This window comes from Watersipora subatra, chromosome 7, assembly GCF_963576615.1.
Source record: "Watersipora subatra chromosome 7, tzWatSuba1.1, whole genome shotgun sequence".
Classification (NCBI taxonomy): Eukaryota; Metazoa; Bryozoa; class Gymnolaemata; order Cheilostomatida; family Watersiporidae; genus Watersipora; species Watersipora subatra.
The window spans coordinates 45,406,292-45,427,458 of NC_088714.1; the positions used below are offsets into that span (position 1 = coordinate 45,406,292).

Sequence of the window (21,167 nt, forward strand, 5' to 3'; positions counted from 1 at the left end):
GAGACGCTAGCAAAAGTTTTTTGGTGTTTATTCTTTCTCTCAAAACATTGCATTAAATTTCATAAAGTACTTTCGAATTTCTAAAATGGCTTCATATTTTTAGCCATATAAATGCCTGCATTTTCGAACTTTTGCAGATTTTGCTATTAAAAATCAGTAGGGTTTTTGTAACAAAAACACATAGAAACGAAAAATTGTATTTGGAATTAGAATTGAAATGAATGGATTTGAGGTTAATGTAAATAGAAATGCAGTTTTTCTGTCTGTTACTATTACTTGGTCAAAAGCGTGTGAATTGGGTAATGTCAAATTTTAGATTTACTTTTAAATAAGGGAAATGTCGCTGTCCCACTTTTAAATTGATAAAGTTGTTTTAATATTAGAAGCAGTATGAATATCACCACAATGTGATAAACTGCTCTATCAAATATTCGATTTTAATAATAGCCTAAGCTGCAAGGTTTTTTGCTTTATCATTGCAAGAATTCTGTCTGTAGGTTTTGCATACAAAATTTAGTTTTTTGATTTTTTTGTTTTATCCTCAGTTTCATTATTTCAAGTTTGTAAACTTTTTGAAAACGGCTACGGGCTTTTTTTATTCTATTAGCTATTTAATGTTTGCTAGGTTGAAACGACGATAAGATTTTCTTCAACAAGGAAAAGCCTTCGGCACTGCGAGAGTAGTTGACATTGATTAATCATTATTTTATTAGCCCATGTTCATAATACAGTAATACTTCAACTTACGAGTGCTCCAACGTACGAGAAACTTAAGGTACGAGTCAGCTTTCAAGCAAGTTTCAGCACTAACATACGAGCCATGTTTGAGATACGAGCTCTTGAGTCAGTTGCTAAGTATGCCAGAGGTGTTTTATGAGAACAGCATCACTCAGTATTTTTAAGTGCTCAGGTTATACTTTTGTACCATGTTTTTTGTGCACGATTTTCTGTGCAGAATTATGTGAATTAAACGTACTGTGCGTAGACCGAAAGTTTGCCAGTAAAATGAAAGATAATACATGTACAAGAAAAAAGAAATGATAACAATTGATATTAAACGGAAAAATATTGAAAAATATGTGAAATGTGTATGCGTGATAGAGCTAGCTCGGCAATATGACAGAAATACATTCACAATTATCAAACAGAAGGATTATATTCAGGGCATTTAGTTCGCAAAAGGACTAACCATAGTTTCTAAACGGTGCAGCGATCTTCACGACCGCTGATGGCATTGGACAAACAATTGGCCGGTGAAAGCGTAACTGAAACGATGCTATGTGAAAAGGCCGGCGCTGTCTATCCAAACTGTTTAATAGACATTTGGACAAGTTGGCTAGTGGTCGTGCATTAACCCTTTGTGACGACACCTGTGTTTGTCCTAATCGCAACATGTTGAAAGGGCGACAAAGGCAAACGTCCTTAGATAGGTTTATCTTAAAACGGCCGGCTAGTCGTGAAAGCGAAACAAAGGAAAAATTAGCTAACCAATGAGAAACTTCAAACTATGAACGCCGAAGAAATTTTAATTATGTTTAGTTAAAAATGAAAGTTTGCTTTTAGGTTTGCTTCTAAGTTTGTCTTTCAAGTCATTGATAAAATCCAAATTTATTAAAGTCAACTGTTGTAATGAAGAACAACTCTCTATGACTCCCTAGGATATCTCCCTCTCTGGCAAATGCTAGCGTTAGCTAGCATTTGATAAATTAATTAAATAAAAGATAGTAATTGATAAAATAATTAAATAATTTGATAAAAAAAATTAAATACACACAATAGCAGTTAATGCTAGCATTTACCAGGTAGGGAGATATTATCTCTCTACCTGGCAAATGCTAGCATTAACTGCTATTGTGTGTATTTAATTTTACATTTTAATTAATTACATTTCCTTGCATTATTTTTTATTTGTTGTTTTTGAAAGCATGTAGTATGTTAGGACATAACCAACATGTTGTTTTTGTTACAGTATCTTGTTTTGAGTGTTTTATTTGCATTTTTAGAGTATGAAAACCAATCAATATATATTTAATTGTTCTATATATAAATAAATTGCACCAACATGCGGGTAAATTGACATACGAGCGCAGTCTCGGAATGCATAAAGCTCGTAAGTCGAAGTATGACTGTAATGACTTGGTGTTAGTCAAGTATGACATCAGATTGTTGAGGGCAGGTCATTTTAGTAGCTTAGTTTAATCGGTTCAGCTGTTCAACCCTGCTTTAGAGCAACTCAACCCATCTTCTGTTCAAAGAGATCGCAACTGCAACTTTGCTACTAGTTTTACAACTGAGTATTATGTACCACTATTTTTCACAGAAGGAATGTCAAGCTGAGAGAAATCGGTCATTGTATCTTTTTCAGGCATCTTCAGAAAGTTTTCAGCAAACAGAATATTGACATCTTTGTTATTTCGTGTGGGGCAATAATATTCATATGGCGAGGGGGAAAATCATAATGTTCTAAATCATAAGGAAACAAACTGTATAACAGAGTAATTTTATCCCAACGGTGCACTGTAATTCAGCTGGTAGCTCTTTAAAATAGCTATTTTCCTTCCCACAAAGATTCATCATTTTTTATTATAAAAAGGAAAATATGCCTTCAAATTTAAAATGAAACAAAAACTTACTTTTTTGTCTAGACTGGCAGTATCAGCGCAAATGTCATAAAAAAACAGTATTTTGTGGTAAAAGTTTAAGATTGTGTTTAAAAATTATTCTCAATGAATATCTGAATATTAAAGTAATATATTACATAAACACAGTTTTCATATTTGCTTTATGTCTTTGTTTAACATCTTTGCTTAACGCTTAAGTTTAACTTTTTATTTGTTATGTTGGAATGGTTTGTTTTTTTTATTTCCATTTAACAGCTTGATCAGTCAAAATAATTTAGGGAACGTTTCAAAACCGATACACTTTGTACCCTTATACACTTACATCCAGGTTGTCTCATATCACATTTGATGTGAGTTCCAAGACTCGGCCTGGTTTGCCAACTATTACCAAAAATGGATGCTGCCAATGTTTTTAATAATAACAACATTGGAAAATTAATTTCGACACAAATAAGTAGGAAATTATTTTTTTGTAATAAGCTCAAATGTATAACATCAGATCTTAAAAAATCAGTGCCAAAAGCTTTAATGATTATAAAAAGCCTTATTGTACGTGTAGACACAAAAAAAATCTGTTGAGCAGTAACTTTAATAGAAATAGGTTTTAGCCCAGCAATATTAAAACTAATAACACGTGAGATATTTCTATACAATGAACAGTGTTAGACCTAAAAAGTATTGCTTCCTTTGAAAACATGAGTTACTTGAAAGAAATGGTAGAAATTGTAAAAGATTTTTCTCTCCTAGATGATACTGCTATTTCTAAGATAAAACTTATCATAAATGGGATGAATAACATGAGATGAATGAAATACAACGGCCCATTATTCATTATTCAAATGTCATTGCCAGGATTCCCTTCTTTCCACTATTTTCCATTCATATTTTCTCTTATACATTAATTGCGATTCCTGACAGAACTCTGTCCTGCAGTATAGCTTTTCTATTGAAAACATGCTTATTATCAAAGGTGGCAGTTGGCTCATTCTATTGGCAAGGTGAGCAAATACAATAATAAAGTATGATTCTTCATTTCTGGTAGTCTTCATTAGAACTGTTGTCTCTGTTTCTTTTGCTAATTGTTGTATGCATTGCCGATGGCGCAAAAAACATTGGCGGTTGTGCTGATGGCAACTTTGAATGCCAGTTCTTCAGCAACGGATTGCCTGCCTCTGATGCCGGTTGAACTATTAGCAATCAAATGATTTGAGCTAGAGAAGAGGGTTGGTTTAAATGGCAGGTACAAGGCCAAAACCAGAATTCTTAAACCAAATTTTAGACTTGACTTACGGTGGGTTGACTTGTTCATCAGAATTTACAATAATGTGTAAAAGTGGCCAGTAAGCAAATGCAATATATCAAAAACAAGCCAGTTGATATCAGCTTGTGATACAATGACCCTCATGAATGTCGTTGTCTTTTAGAATGTATCATGTAAGTGCAGCTGTCCTATAAAAAGCTATATTATTATACTGATGATGAACATTCATACTTTATTCTCGGCTTCATACTTTATTCTCGGTTTGATAAAAGGAATGTATTTCAAAAACTTCCTAGAAATTGCCACAATAGATAACACACAGAGTTTTTGTGCGCAACCAAAAAGGATTAATGTAACTGTGGAGTGCGGAGATCAGGGTCGGCTGTTCAGCCAATCTTACGCTCGGTGAGATGGCTGAACCGAGTCTTATTATCACAGCAGGAGACTCCTTCATAAATGAGCCAGCTGGACACACGGATCTGGCTAATGGAATGCTGGCAAACCGAGACTGCAGAAGAGGGCGAAGTCTATCCCAAAAGCTAGCTCTATAAGGAGCCGGATGAGAAGGAAAAGGCAGAGATAGCTGCCATCTCTCATCATGCTGTTATCTGTATGCGCACACATTGACTTCATGTATTTGTATATATATAGTGCAAATATATATTCACGTTGTTACTACACTCGGTGTATTTATTTGTGTAGAGACTCAAAGGAGCCCGCAGTTTCCTTAACATTGATGTCAGTTAATCACTGTGCACTCATCAGTATTCTTAGTGTTCTTAGTGTTACGAGTTAGCGTGTCTAGGCTATTTATTGGCACAGCCTTTTTAGAGAATTAGTTTTTAAAAAAATTTAATAACAAAGGTGATTCCAATGTACGTATTTGGTTTAGGCTTAAAAAAGGTGTTTTAGCGAATCAATGTTCATTTCTTTTTTGCATACAGATTCATGTCAGCCATGCACATTAGAAGTGTTGGTTTGTCTCGGTGCTACTTTAAACTCATATCATTATTGAGTCTCCTCCAGCATTTTGTTTAAAAGGTTTAGGCATATGCAAAAGAGCGGCAGTGATAAGTTGCCACTTTGTTAGATGCCACGCTTGATTTTGACACTTGCCAGCATTTTGCCATAGGCCTCCAGTTCCATTTGCTAGTGGGACATCAACGCCTTGATAAATCCTACAAAGGCAAGATGCATATTGTGCAATTTTAAGCACACAAGGATTTAACTCTGGAGATTTGAGTCAGCAAGTATGTAGGAAATCCAAACCAAGAGATTTAGATCATGTCAGGTGTAGGGGCAGCTCAATTCTCCAAATGCTGTATTTTCTGCACGGAAATGTTTTCCTGTACAAACATTTTTTGCAATTAATGTCTGTTTGGCGGATAGTGAGTTATTAAAAGTGGCTCTCTATGAGCCTCATCAGCTAATCTGCAGTGGTTTTGTGAGTAACCCCTATATCTTAATGCCTTATATCAAAAAATTGAGGAGCTGAAATTGGGAGAATATGGCATTGACCCGTGCAGTTCCCCATTGAGCTGAAAATACCCTCTTTATGAATTACGGGTAAACAGTTTGTTCACTCTGTTGTTATCATGTTTTTAGTGTACCATTTCAGTCATGCTGAGAGTGCTATTAGTTGCCGTTTGGCAAACTTTGAGAATTATTTTGTAGCTTCTCTATTTTAATGCTCTAAATGTGTTGCATTGTTTCACTGAGTCTGATAACCTTCTCATGCAAAACCTTAGCGATATCAAGTCTTATAAAATTAATAACACAGTTAGTAGTGTATGTGCATAATGACCATGAAGTCCAAAGTTGTATTCTAACCTGCTAAGCTTTTAATGATGATTCCTGCTTGTATAGTGTCAAGCTCAGATGTCATTTGGCCCCACAATGTATGTGTTCCCAGTACCTAAACCATGATAAGTAGTGGCAACTGGACGAAACTGACAAAATAGACTCTCATTATTAATATAATTATGTAATTAAAACCTTTTGTTTTTCTCTTTTTATTGTTTAGAGAAGTTTTTGCAAACTCTACACTGCAGACATTGATTTCTATTAAAGTAGAATATGTTTTCACCTTGATTGGCTGTTTAGTCACACAGGCCAATTAATTTAGGATTTTGTAAAAAAGTTTCCAGATTAACTTCTTCAAAAAATGTGAAAGCTTGAAGTTGTTACATTAAACTGTAAAGACTAGGTTCAATAAACCTGTTATGAGTTTCAATGAAATACAAATGATAAAACATCAATCGCTACAAGCCGTTCAGCCCTCAGATCATGATGCAAAAAATAAGGTGCAGCAATTTTAGCCTCCGATGAAATGTCAAATATTTATTCTTTTCCTTTTCAAAACTGCGAGCTTTAAAGAAACTACAAACAATTTTTAAATTCCTAAATAAAACATGAAGTAGATTAAATCAAAAATGCCATGCGTTTTCGCATGTAGAAATTGCACTTGTTGTTTCACACTTGTTTAGTGCCTCTCATCTGTTTAGAAGAGCCGTTTTCTGGTCATAGTTTAGATATCATACTTTTGACTTGCGAAACTACTTTCTAGAGAAAGTCTTGAGCTCGCATGTGTATTATTTGAATAGTTGGGGTAAATCAGGAGCATTGATGGTAACTTGTGCTATGACTTGATAAATTTATGTTTTAATAATAGCTAAAGTAGGTCATTGCAGAATATGTATCCCAAAAGAAGATTTGGTCGTAAGTTAATATAATTTTATTATCACGAAACGGAAAAACACACATTTGATTTCACCGGTTAAAAATATCAAGAATGTAACTTATGGGTAACTTAGCACACCAAGTAGATTACACAATGAAAGCATATGAAAAGCATATTTTGAATGCTCTGCCAATTTTATGGACGTTTGGAGTAGTCTTCTTTTTGTCGTAAGCCAACATTTTAGTAACAGTTTTGTTTACATTTTAGTATTGCTGCTGTCTTTTCATATTATTAGGTTTAATAGAAAAGTACAATAATTATTATTTTTCACACTAAAGTAACAGAGAGTCAAGTATAGCCTTTTATGCTATTATCTTGTATAGAGCCACTTGTCATCCCCAAGCAGGTCTCTGAGCTCCTGGTTAAACGGCTCAAAGAATGCATCCATCATAGGAATTGTCTCTGCTAAGATAGGCTTATCCATCGAATTACCAGTTGGGGCAGGTGGTTCAAAGTATTCAAGGCCAATAAAGTTGTAGACATCTTGCATGACAGTGCCTGAGCTTGCTGAGTATTCCTCTATTTTGACAAAGTATGTCTACAAGAAAACGACTTCAAGTGATATCATTGTTCTTGCTAACGTTATGAGGCAGCTTTGAGTTTTTGTATCTCAACTTGATAAAAAATTTATTATTCATAAAAATTGGGCCAAAAACATTAATATATAAACAAAGATTTCTAAAAATCAAGTCTTCGATAACTCAGATAATTAATAAAATTGAAAGTTTCACAATCATCAGAAGCTCTAATGAAATTAGACTTCTGATGGTTGTGAAACGGAGATTTTCAATTTAAACTGAGATAATTTAACAAAACTTTTCAGTAAATTTAGTTTTTTGCTTTCAAATGGCTCTACTTCAACTTGAGCTCAACTAAAAGATTTTTACTAATATTTGATGGAAGAGGGAATAGAACAAAAAAACAATAGTCTAGCCCCTTGGTTAATACAGTTCGAATAGTCTGCCATAATATGACTCAGGTAAGGTTATGCTACTTATGTGGAAAAGACATGTTTGAAAGATTATTGGAAGTTTTTTTTTCAGCGTCAGAATTTTGAAAACTCTTTATAGTAATATCCATAACTTTAGTAGGTAGCAGCTCTAGTTAGTGCCAGTAAACACCCAGTACTTGCTTATTGAGGGATATATTATGAGGTTTTACACTCTTTTCACCAAATAGTTTTTGGAATATTTTGTGAATATAGAACATATTTCTTTGATAAAACAGAAATTGAAATTTTCTATTGAATTTTAAACTATTTTAACCAAACTGAAGAAGGCTGAAGTTAAAAATTGTACAGTTAAAATGCATTTTAAAAATTTCACAAGCTACAAGGATACCCACTTGTCTTGTTTAAATCAACATTGTAAAAATGGTTAAACTCAAACATTGGGAAAGCAAGTCACCAAATTCTATATTCCACATTCCAATACCAGCTGCTGATAGATAATCTCCAGTATTCAAACTCAATAATAGTCAGAGTACAAGTCAAATTATGTTTGCTTTTAGCTTGAGCAAGTAGAATAAAATGTATAAAACAATAAAATAATTTAGTCCACTGACCTGGGAGACGCTAATTTGTGTGAGAACATGGGCTAGGTGTGTTGAGTAGCAGCCATCGTAAAGCATCTGTGTCTCAGCTAGAGGTGCTGAGCTAAGGAAAGTATTGTGGCCATAGACACATCCAGTAGGTCCGTGAGTTGTCATGCAGTTCTTTGCTTCATTTATTCCAGCACTCATAGCATCATGTAAAACCTGACCGCCCACAGTAGTCAAGTCTGTTCCTTCCTGTGGAAATATTGGGTCCATCTATCATTGCAACACTATAAAAGGGTACACTGCCACTATGGTTAGATTAGTAGATTACCATAGTAGATACCGCTATTGGCTAGATTGGCTGCACTATCTCACATTTTAAATGAACGTTCATTTCTAACTGGCAGAGAAAACAGGAATTGTTTAAAATGAGTTTAAGCGGTTTTGAAATAATCCAAAGTGATAATCCTATGATAATCCTATGAACAAAAAATAACGGTGAAGCGCCTTCGTTCATATCCAAAGTTCGACTGCAATTTTTTGCTGACATATAAAAATTATAAAATATATATGAAGGCTCAAAGGAGAAGTCATCAATTTGTTATGATACTTGACAATAAGCAAATAACTAAGCTACCTCTTGTTTTTGTTGATGTCAGTTGCATACAGGCCTTCAGTGAAAAAAAATTGATTGCCAACTTTTGTTCTTTAAAAAATTAAAGCAGTAAATCTTTGCTACCAGCAAATCTCTCTTAAAATTTGAGGTGCTCTTATAATTTCTGATGGCACTGTAATTGTGCAACCCACTTGCAAGGATGGGTAGTTATTTAAAGACGAGATTGCTGGCTAAAAATTCGTTTTGTTATTAGTAGCATTTGTTTCTATAAAACCTTCCCGCTTTCTACAAATAATATCACAAGAGATAAACCTAGAAATTGGGTTTATTATTAATATTTTGATAAATACTGATGAACCTCCATATATTAATAAATAGCATTTAACAGCATATGATAAATTTATCTGTTTATTTAAAAAGAGAAACTCTCAAATTACATAGCCATGTTTAAAATATTCGAAGTTGTTTCACCCTGTCTAAAAGATACAAAATTATAATTATGTATGACTGTAGTGGTCTTACCACAATGTATGGGTAGAAGTACTCCGCAATAGCTCTGTTAGTTGGATTTTTAATCGTGATTATGAACTTTTGGTTTTCTGAGTCTGTGAAGGGAAGCATGGCTGTTGGCAGGTCCACAAAGAGAGTACCCAAATAATAATCTACCTATTAAATATGACAGATCGTATATTGGGAATTATCCTCACTTCATACAAGATTATGCACAGTATTACAGATCAGGTATCATGAATAAGACACAGGTCTGTTTATCAAAGTCAAAATTATCAAAGCTTACCTCACCAGTTGTAAGGCAATGTTCACAGTGCACATAATAATTCTGTTGACTTCCTGCCGTTCCGACAGAACTCAAAGGGTAAGACTCAAAGTATCCAGCCGCTGTCGTGTCTCGCAGTTGATCAATTGAACAAACATCTGTAAAAAACAGCACAAACCATAATGTCTAAATTTAAGAAAAAGAATAATTATTGCAGTCTGTTATATTCAAACATCTCACACAACGTAAATTAAGCAAATTATGGATTATACCTATCATAGACTATACATACTGTAGACTAAACATAACATAGACTACATAAATTATAGACTCTAATTATCATAGGTTATACATACTAATGACTAAACATAACATTGACTACATAAATTATAGACTCTAATTATCATAGGCTATACATACTATAGACTAAACATAAAATAGACTACATAAATTATATACTCTAATTATCATAGGCTATACATACTATAGACGAAACATAACATAGACTACATGTACATAAATGATATACTCTAATTATCATAGGCTATATATACTGTAAATTATGCATATTTAGACAGTACATATCATATAATTTTTGTTTAATAGACTACAGGGATCATAGAGTCGTTATGACAGAACACGAAAGCCACTTTCATCATGCTTATTAAAGAGGTAGGGCTGATGCTAGTGGATACAATATTAGTGTGAATCTGTAGATTCAGATTGATGAGAACTTTATACGAGTTTCTATGCTTTTACTTGTAATATTCAATATCACAGTTACATGTACTTCACTGCAACCTAGACTATGCTAATGTTCCAGGTAGAATAGTCAAATGTTTTGGTAACTTATCCAATTTATTGTCTGTAAACAAGTACAAACCTATTTAGCAAATGTACACTTGGAGACTTATAATGCTTGAACTTATAGCAATGACCGTATTAAAATTTTCAAGCTTGGCTCTATTCCAGCGTAGGCTAAAGCTGAGGTATCGATAGCCTCAACATGGCTCTCTTGGGGGGGAAAGAGAACCTGGACACATAGCAACACCCGGGGAAGACAACTCTAAAAGTCGACTTCTCCAGTCGCTAATATCACAATCGTTATTTCCGAAGGAGTATCATGAGACGGTCTTATTTATGATATACACGAGTATTATGTATTATTTTTAATCTGAATTTGCAGCAAACAAACGCTGGTTGGTAAGTATGAGATGTTGGTTGCATAATAAATCAATCACGAGAGTTATATTATTTCATATGTTTAGTTAACTATGTTTTGATTTAACTATAATAAAAAATTAAATCAATTAAATAAAAAAACATAGCAAACGAATAGCAATAGAACAACAAAAATGAATTGCACGCTGCTAGTAAAGAAAAGTTTATCTAGTAAAAAGTAATCTCAGTTTTATTTTACTCGCGAGTATCATGATTATACTCGCGACAGTTATTATGAACAACTCGGATCTACCACTGCAAAACAATGCCATCTGAAACCAAATACTCTTTCCGAGGCCCGTAGGAAGAACTATAAATTGGTCAAAATCTGCAATAATATGTTGTAAAGCTTAAGACTGTTCTGGTCTCAGTGTGACTATGCCTAGTTTTGATAGATGATTTTTGAATCGCTCCATTTTTTTATTAGTATATGAAACGAAACTGCAAACGTGAAAACGCAAGAGAATAGTAACCTATGGTTCTTATCATTTTGTTATCAAACAGGGTATTACATAACCACCAAGCTTATCAAAAACATAGGGCATTTTACTAGATCAAGTTACGTGACCGTGACGCTAGGCTTTTAAACGTGCCACATCTAATACATCGTGAGATCTGAATCTATCCACACGCTTCCATTAGTATCACTCTAAGCTTCATATGTAACATATGTCGCTCGTTTTGCAGAAGTTATCTTACCTTTTTTTCACAATGTGTCCCAGGCTCTCTTTCTCCTCCCTTCCCACCCCTAAGAGAGCCATGCCCAGGCTAAAGTATGGACATGAGCGCTCCAAATTGAAATGGTAGTACACTGGGAAATAGTGAGCAGGTATTTTAAATACAACTATGAATATGCTAAAAGAGGTAATGAAGGGATGAGTCTTAATTGCTCAATGCTGGAATCAACCTGGCGCAAGTGACAAAAGAAAGAAAACTGAAACAAATTATATTAATTCTTTAAGAACAAGAACCAAAGAAAATTGATCAATAACAATAAAGAGATTCCAAGAGCAGCTTAAAAACAAGCAACTGCATAACCAAAAATTTGGTGGCTATTTTTAGGTAGCCAACAATGCTGCTGTTCATCAAGTTCGGTTTCCTTGATGGTGACACTAAGAGAGTTAAGGTTGTCTGAAACTACATAAAAAAGATTGCACTGAAATAATTAGCTTACCACAATATAAATTGGCTAACTGGAGTGGTTGCTAAATAATGATACCAGGAGGAACGAAGTAAAATTGTTAAGAAAAATTTAGCAAGTATAGAATAACTGGTTATAGTAGAAAGCAACTATTTTTAAATAAAAAATAAGAAAATTTCATAGTAAATATCTTTGGATTTTCTGGAAAGTTTTGACTGAGAACAAAAGGAAGCAGAGATAATAAGAGTAAAGGAAGATCAATAGACAATAAATGGAACCTATTTTGTAAGATTCTCCCATCAGCTAAGGACTGAGGGTCAAAGATTAAATTCAACAGTTTTATTATAACTGTCGAAAACCGAAAGGGAAGAAAAAAGTCGGTCAATAGTCTTTACCTATCATCGCTTGACTGTAAAAATTTACAATTAGTTGTAACTGTAGCTGTCATAAAGTGAGAGCAAAAAGCTAAAATCAGTCATTAGAATGTCAAGAGGTCAAAAGTTCAAGAGCAGAAGATGAGAAACCTTAAATCAGTATTGAAAACAGAGCTCTCAATGCTTGATAGTAGAAAATGGGCAAATTATAGGGAATAGTTGGGAACGGAATGTGTGGTTAGAGTCTTGGATGTAGCGAAAAAGCTGGAAAGAGGAAATTATACATTCGACGTACAGAAGAATGTAGACAGAAAACTCTACACCACTCTATATGGGTAAGTAATAAAATGAGTGTAAGTGTAAATTCAAGATTACGTTCAAAGGTAGTGTAAGTTCTCCAAATGTCTTCTGTTATTTACCTCACCCTCTGCCTTTCTTACTACATCTAGCAATTATTACTATTACTACTTCAACTACTGATACTATTATTTTTTTCTGTTAATATTTATCTTACTATTGTTATTACTATAATTATTGTTACTATTAATATTCTTGCAATTTTTACTATTATTACTGTTTTATTTTCTGTTACTAAGAAAAGTGTGCTCATCTCTGCCTCCCCTCAAATCTTAATCCAATCAAATAATTAAAGCATGGCTGGTAGGTTTAACTAACCAAAGATCAGCTGTCCGCTTCCATCTATAAAAATATCAGCATATCTGGCTGTAACATCGGGATGCTGTTTGATCCATCGGGAGATTTCACCTGTACCACTTCGCTGAAATCCCAGTTGCATGATTCGAGCTGTGCACACCAGCTCTGAACTACATAAATACTGAACAGCAGTCCATAGAAAGAATAATGACTTAAAGTTTAATTACTGCCAAAATATTTACAAGCAGCCTTCAGATTGTCATCTTTAATGCTAACACAAAGATACAGGCCTCGGTTGGTGTATAACTTAAAATATATTTCCAATAACTTTCCAAATGGGTAGATGTTATAACTAGAATAATCATTGTTAAGGAAACAGGTAAAAATGTCCAGAATATGTACAGACATTTACTCTGTAGAAAGTCATAACGGGTCAACCATTTGCCACATGCTGTAGCAGCAAGTATAGCCAAAAATCAGGACTTCATCTTTTGCTGCCTTCATTTTTAAAACTAGGGAAAATCTACTATTACCCTTACTTATACTTATTGTACTTACTTTCCACTTTCTAAGCTGGCCATTGCATCACTGCCACATGATGAAGCTGTGCAGTAGCTGAAACAAGTGCCATTTGGAAACTCAGACAGAATGGTGGCTTGCTCACAATTGGCAGGGACACCGAGCGTGATTGGGTACACCTCAGCTGGTACCTCCTAAAAAATAGTTATTTTCTTTCACACAAAGTTTCACCATTGTTTCAAAATCTATCCTAAAGGTTGTTTAAAGCTTATTCCTTTATCAGAGTTTTTAATCTTTTCTACCTAATTGCGTCAATAATATTGATTAATCATTCAAGGTAGCATTATATTCGTGTTTTATCACTCCTCTTCACAAGTTGTTAACATTTGCTATAAAATCTAAATTTCTTTTGTCAAGTTGTGGCATGTGCCATCTGATGTTTTTGCCATTGCATGAATATTTATTTACCACAGGCCAATTCTTTGAAGCAAATAATAATTTCAAACTGCCAATATTCTTTTAAATCCATTGCAAGTTAAATTTTTGTAGTACTATTTGAGTAGAAATAATATTAAGGAAAGGCTGCATTCATTTTAAGATTTAAAACTATGTGTTATATATTTTTAAAAGTACTAACATAGCAAAAAAGACCTAATGACCTGAGAACTAAGAGCAACAAAAACCCATACAGTGACTAACTTAAGAGTCCTTAAAAATGGCTTTTCCACCACAGTAAAAATCAACGAGCAAATCTATATATATATATTTCTCATTGTTGGTGTGTAGGTGTGTCTAGCTATAGATATAGCTATAGCGCACATTGATTATTTTACCAATGCGCCCACGCGTTATGATGCCCCGTTAAGAAATATATTTTCGTAAGGTTCAGTTACTACAGCTAAGGTCAAGGCCAATTCTTCTCACGCGAACAATTATATTGAAACATTTTGGGACCTAAATATATGCAACACAAAGCTTCTACGTCTTTTTCTCGTTAGGGAAAATTTGTTCGGCCCACGAAATCAACAATAATTTATCCAGAATCTGAAGTTTGGCTATTAGTGTACCGATTATATATGTTATTAAAAGATACACATCCCTGAACTCGCAATGGCGAGTTATCCGTATCCGTTCTCCGGTATATCCGGTATCCGTTATAATGAACACGATTAGCTAACATAGCTGAAACAAGTGCCATTTGTTTCATAAAGTAAAGGATAAAATTTCTTTTAAATGTTTGAAGTTTGCTAAAATACATACTAAAACTTCCTTCGCTAATGTATGTGTTTAGTAAATTAAATTCATTCAAGTTAAATTCAGCATTTAAGTTGCACGCCTGTCTCAAAAGTAAGAACTCTCCAAGTAGTGCATTTTAATGTGCTATCTTGCAAATCATAACCACAAAATGCACTAAAGTCACTGTAGGTACCTATATAGTTACCAAGGTTAACATGGTATTTTGGTACTATTTTTAATGATGATGATTTTTACTAGGAGGTGATTGCATCAGATAATGACTGTGGGTTTCTATACCACTCTATGTACATCTAATAACCTACAATATTTCCGCACACTAATTTTCGCCAACACTGAAACAAACTGAAATCATATAATTTTATACCAAATATTCTTTTATTGGAATCGTATCAAAATAGACTATATTTAACCATTACTCTCTAATAAGTTCACATTTACGTTTAAACACTTTTACAGTTTTATTTTCCTTCAAATTTATTTCAACGAAACGCTTCTTTCAAGTAATGAATTTTTAAACTTCCATTTGTTTGAAAACCTTTACAGTTGTTTTATTTTCTCTCTTAATTTATTTCAACTACACAAAACATTTCTCTCATGATATGTAGTATAAAAGTTAGAATGGCAAATGCTGTTATATGTTGAATACAAATCAATTTTCTGTCCAAAGACTTTTTATTACCCGGGCAATCCCGAGTAGCACAGCTAGTTATTGTATATAGCATAGTGAGTCTGTCTGCAATTTGCTTAGAAATTGTTTATAAATAAGTACCCAAGTTCCATCATCAACATTGCGTCTGACTCTTCTTCCTGATAGCGGGGCATCATTTACACCTTCGACATTAGCCATTTGAGGAACTGGTGACAGTTGGCTGTGAGAGTTTTTAGCAGAAAGTTGTGTATTCATTACTAGGATGCCTGTGATGAAAAGCAGTGTAAGAACAGAGAGCAAGAGGTCAACAGCCCTCACACGTAGGAACCATCTCTTCAAGCCTGGGAAATAAAACATTTGATAGTCAAAGACTATGGAAGTGCCATGTAAATTGCAATGCAAAATTTGAACTCATCACAAAGTAATTTCCAATAACCAACCAAGAACTATATTAACGAGCTTAGAATTGCAGAATGTACTATTTATTTAGTTTTTATATGTATAGAGTACTACCAGAATATTGTTTAACCAGCTTATACTAGCTAAAACTTAATAGTTATCTATAGTTTATTGAATCAATCAACTCCATATTGGTGTCTATGCAAACAAAAACTAGTACAAAATAATAAGTACACTTACCCATTTTTTCAAGGTCCTGGCAGACGAGAAAATAACAATCAAATCCGAGAAGCTGAGTTAACGCTCTGGCTGACACTAAGGGATTGGTTGGATGAGAAGGTTCAAGTGATCTTTCTATATCCAGCTGTGTGTACAGCAAGGAAACAAATCTCCAATATTACTGTGAAATGTTAAACTAGAATATAAAAGGATATACGGTTGCTAAAGAGTGTCAACTATTTTTGGAAACAATTTGACTCTTACCAGGTGGCCTTTAAGAGGAGAAATGGACTAAGCACTCAAGTCAACACTCTATAATACTTTCGCAATCTTTTATTCATATGTGAACAGGGATTGGTTCAAGAATAAAGCAAACACCCAATAACGTAATTGTCATTGTTGACATCAAACCAGGCTGAACGAGTCTGAGCTGGCGCGTGATTGAATGCTATTATAGAATTGATTGTTGTTCAGGCTAACTGTTAGCTAGGAGCAGTAGAGGTAGTCATATAAAGGTCAGCACATTACGGAAGGAAATATGAAAAATGGCTGCTGCTTTTTAACTTATTTCTCAAAAAATTATTCTGTCATAAATAATAATAATAATAATAATAATAATAATGACATTAGTACACATACAGTGTGCACTATGGCTAATATCTTTTTTGAGGTTAACACAGAGACTGCAGAGTAAAAACAGGCAATGTTAAGATAAAGTCAGGCATTGCCTTGGCTTGTCACGTGTGCGTATGTCTCTAGACTACTTTATAATAATAAGAACTCAACAGAGTAAACAGAGAAGTTGAATGTGTCCAACAAGAGATAAATGAAGGAGTTTCCTAAATAGATCTATCGAGCTAACTTATCTGCTGCTTCATTTATTCATGGGGAAAAGAATATGTTAGACACTTAAGCAAAAGGGTAGATCTGTTACGATGCAGCTTAACATCAATGCTATGAATAATGTGTTGCAAGCATGGCGTGGCAGTTTATTCTATTTCATTGCGTATGAACTAGATATGTCATAGATTAGATTATAGTTTAGAGATTAAATACTGCAGCTATAGAATGAATCATAGAGTTACGGATTAGACTCTACAACTGTATATTACATGTAAGTACTACAGTTATAAATTGAAGACCTACAGCTATAGGTTAGATACTACGGTTGTAGATTTGATACTAGAGTTATAGCTCAAATACTACAGTTATAGAATGAATACTACAGTTATGACTTCTTGGCAATGAGTGGTATGAGGGTGAAGTCTTTATATCATGTTTGAATTTTAATATCATATCTGTGAAATTGTAAAATAATAATAATAATAATAATGGTGTTTGCTAAATGCTTCGGGTACATGATTGGCATTTATTGATCAAGAAGATAAATCTCTGTAACACTTCATTAAAGAAAAGCCAAAAGCCTTAACTCGGTATTTAATGTCCAACGGCTACAATATCTTATTGGCTGTGGTACATAAGAGATGCTGAAGTTTAAATAAGCAAGCATGACAATACTGTCAAAGCCAGGATTACCTCCTTAAGTTATATTCGACCAAAGAATAGGAAAAAGTCATAAGGTTGAGATGATCATTATTTGATGTAGCATCTTGTAGCATCTATGTACTTTTTGCATGTGTGTAGTTTGTTTACAACTTATTCTGTAGCCATGGGCATAACTCAAAAAATTCTATACTCATTTCATTAATTAACAGAAGTTTACATCTGTGTGTTTACGCCAAGGCAAGTTATTGATTGTTAAATACCTCTTTGGCACTCATTTATAATCTTGTAAGAATAAGTCCTATCTGACTAACACACACTTTTTACACCAGTGATGTGTAAGCCTGAACCACACTGAAAATATATATTTTTGTGCGTTTGAACGTTGTAGGTGAATATTTGCATGTGCATATCTGGTGTCAGAAGCGTTACTCGAACATTGTAGGTAAATATCTATATTTATCACATGCACTACTTCAATACCGTAGGTGAATATGTGTGCCTGTCACAAGCTTTGCTTGAACGCTAAGAATATATTTGCATTTATAATAAGGGTTACGTAAATGGTCAAAGTCGGTATGTGTAAACATTAGCAAATCTTTTGTCATAATTTAGGAAGAAGATGAACGTGTCTAAAGAAACTCAATCCTTTTCAATAAACATTATTCATGTTTCTAAATATTTCTAACAGTAAGCAGAAATGTAAATATTGCAATCCTATTTACATTCACAGTTGTAGTACTTGTGACTAAGTCAGCGCTAGTAGGTTCCGGTATAACTTTAAAGTTTCTTTCATCGCAACGCGAATGGCGAGCAAACTGATTCCAACAAGCGAAGCTACAAAAAAGGCCAATTTTAGAACTGATTTAGCTTTGATTGCTTTGACAAAAGTCTTTCAATTTGTCTCTTAACTTATTAATAAATGCATAGACATCTTAAAATAAGTGCAAATGTTTTATATCAAATTAGAATTATATTAATTTTTCAAAAATTCACGTTTAATCAATGATAACTTTATTACATAATGACACTTATTATCATGATACTTTTATTATACTGTGAGATTTGTTATGCAGATTGCAAGAGAAAGCAGAAGACAGAGCTGCATGGAAGTCAGTGATAAAGCCTAAACCATGAGACAGTCATTGTCGAAACGACCGACTGTAAGAGGGATACATCAAATATTATCATGATACCTTTATTACCTGTGATATATATTATCATGATACCTTTACTACATTGTGATATATATTATAATGAGACCTTTATTACACTGTGATATACATGTATATTATAATGATACCTTTATTACACTATGACATATATTATCATCATGCATTTATTACAACCATTGTGATGAGTACATGCTAATGTAAACTGGCTAGTAAGTAAGAGAAGCTGCAGCAGAAAAAGGCAAAATGCAAGCAAAGCAAAATAATTTTGCCCTAAACACCAAATTTTATTATAAATGCTGCAACTTGAAATCATGCTACATTTATCAATTATTTTTATTGCAGACTGTTTAGTACAATGGTAAAACAACTTGCATGTTTTTTTTATTTACTCACAGACAAACTTCAAGCTAATTATGATAAACGCTGCTAATCCAAACACAATTGCTGTCATTCACTGCTGCATCAGCTACCACACCAAAGTATGTGAATTTGTACAGTAGTTTGTACTGCATTGTAGTCTTTGGGTGGAGTCGATGAACAAGTTAATAGCATCATTGTCAACAACTGCCAGCCACATTCTAAAAGGTCAAATATAAGTCATGGGTTTTAATAAGAATGCACTCACTAGCAAACATCAATGGTGTTTTGAGCAAAAACAATAGGGCTAATATTTTGATTATTTTCTGGCTATGCAGACAATTGTATTGACAAGGTATGATCAATAAAAAATAACATCTGGTTTTATGGAAAAACACACTCCACCCAGTTCTATTCATTTTTTTGCTTAAAATAACATTTGAATAACTTCTTTCCTTCACGACCATAATCAGGGTTTCATGTTCCATGTTCACTGAGCTATTAATCTACAAGTGCAATTCTGTATTGAGTTTCTTCTATGTAGTTAAGTAAATAGGGTACACTGACTTTAGCTACTCTTAAAATGGGACATCAGATAAACACAGAACTGGCGACTTTCTGAGTGTATAAGATATACCATATTCCAGGGTATTTATCTAAAACAAAATGATTATCAAAATGCCGAATTTAAAGCTTGAACTCTCGAGACACTTTGTCATATATATTTTATTGCCATCATATGATTGCATTGCTCAAGCAATTGCAGTTAGCATTCTTTTGTTATTACTAATAATTATTGTCATCCTTATTTTATTGCTATAGTTCATTGCTAAGAAAATTATGATTAGCATTTTCTACAAAGCCAGTCACTTACCAGTCACTTACCAGTCATTTGCTAGCAACTGGCCAGTGACTGGCCAGTCAAGATAATAGTGCCTATAATAGTAGTACTAAAGACCATTTTCATAGTGGTTGCATTAAAAAATAATAGTGTGCCGTCTGTCATTTGGATCTTAGTTTGAACTGGAAAAGTGTCAAGAAGTCAGAAAATGAGACAGATGGCAGCCATCATGCATGCGAGAAAAGCAGTAGCTTAAAGTAGGTTAGACTATCCAAGTAAGTTAGGTAAACCAATTTTTGTGAGTAATTTTTTGCCAGTTATGTATTTATCTGGGCTTCTGACAAAACAATGTGCAGCCAAAAACGCAAACTGCATGATCAACTTAGTCGAAGCTGTAGCAATATTTATGTTCAAGTTTCTGCCAGTTGCATAGAAGCTCAGAAGTAACAGAGGGTATAGACATCATAAAGATTATTGCAAGGTTATCATATTAGTCCAACCAAACTTTCAAATTTTTTTGCAGAGCTAGCAGTTAGCATGTTTCCTAATACAAACTTTGGTTAGCTATAGTCTCCATTGCTACTCACCATGGCTAGCCAGTCTCCATAGTTACTCACCATGGCCTTTTGAAAGTACTTTTTTGCACCAATTTTTCAACATTATTTCGCTCCCTCTCCTCCCCTTCACCCCTTTACTCTCTTGTTATTTTTCAATCATTCATGTTTACGTGTGTTACTACATGCATATCAGGTTCTCTAGTTTGTATACTCTTCTATTGGAAGTGGTGACAAGATTGCCCTGATATATTGATGTATATCAAGTTAAACATCTTGCAAATTCCCGTATCAGTGATACCTATTTGTAGAACATTAGTCTTTAAATGTTGTGCAGAAATACATCTGGTCTTTTGGTTTAGCACCTGTTTAACCAATGTCTTTGAAGGGTGTAAAAAAGAATTGAAGACAATTCTACTAAATATTAAAAGATTTCAATTGAGGGCTATTAGGTAATCTTTGTAAAAGGTAGGACCTGTCTAATTTGAAATCTGAATGGGCGGCTTTGTTGGTGATTTTGAAGTCTACCAAATTACAGATCTGTTCTGTGTTAAACATTTCTCAAAGTAGAATTATTTCTAATTGCTTTCAAGTGTTGCCAAGTGTAGATTCATAATTAATCAGAAATTAAAGTAAATTAAAGTCTTTTATCTTTTGATACATTATTAGGTTCTCTCAGGACCAATATTGGTTTTAAGCTTTAAGTTCTCTCTGACTACTCATGGCTCTTGCTTTTCTCAAAATCAATATTTACT

At 33.7% G+C, this 21,167-nt stretch overlaps 1 protein-coding gene across 3 annotated transcripts in view; it reads right to left on the reverse strand.

The window, feature by feature from the left end:
- Nucleotides 1-16,248, reverse strand: part of LOC137399882 (uncharacterized) — a 45,069-nt gene extending 28,821 nt beyond the window's left edge. Inside the window, exons 1-6 of one of the 3 annotated variants that reach the window (XM_068086138.1) lie at nt 16,004-16,248; nt 15,485-15,705; nt 13,498-13,652; nt 12,961-13,109; nt 9,571-9,707; nt 9,297-9,440 (exon numbers count right to left, since the gene is read on the reverse strand). In XM_068086138.1, the coding sequence (XP_067942239.1) occupies nt 9,297-9,440; nt 9,571-9,707; nt 12,961-13,109; nt 13,498-13,652; nt 15,485-15,705; nt 16,004-16,007 (810 nt within the window). In that variant the 5' untranslated portion in view covers nt 16,008-16,248. The remainder of the gene's footprint in view (nt 1-9,296; nt 9,441-9,570; nt 9,708-12,960; nt 13,110-13,497; nt 13,653-15,484; nt 15,706-16,003) is intronic. The other 2 variants (XM_068086139.1, XM_068086140.1) reach the window with 2 other exon arrangements.
- Between the last annotated feature and the right edge of the window lie 4,919 nt (nt 16,249-21,167).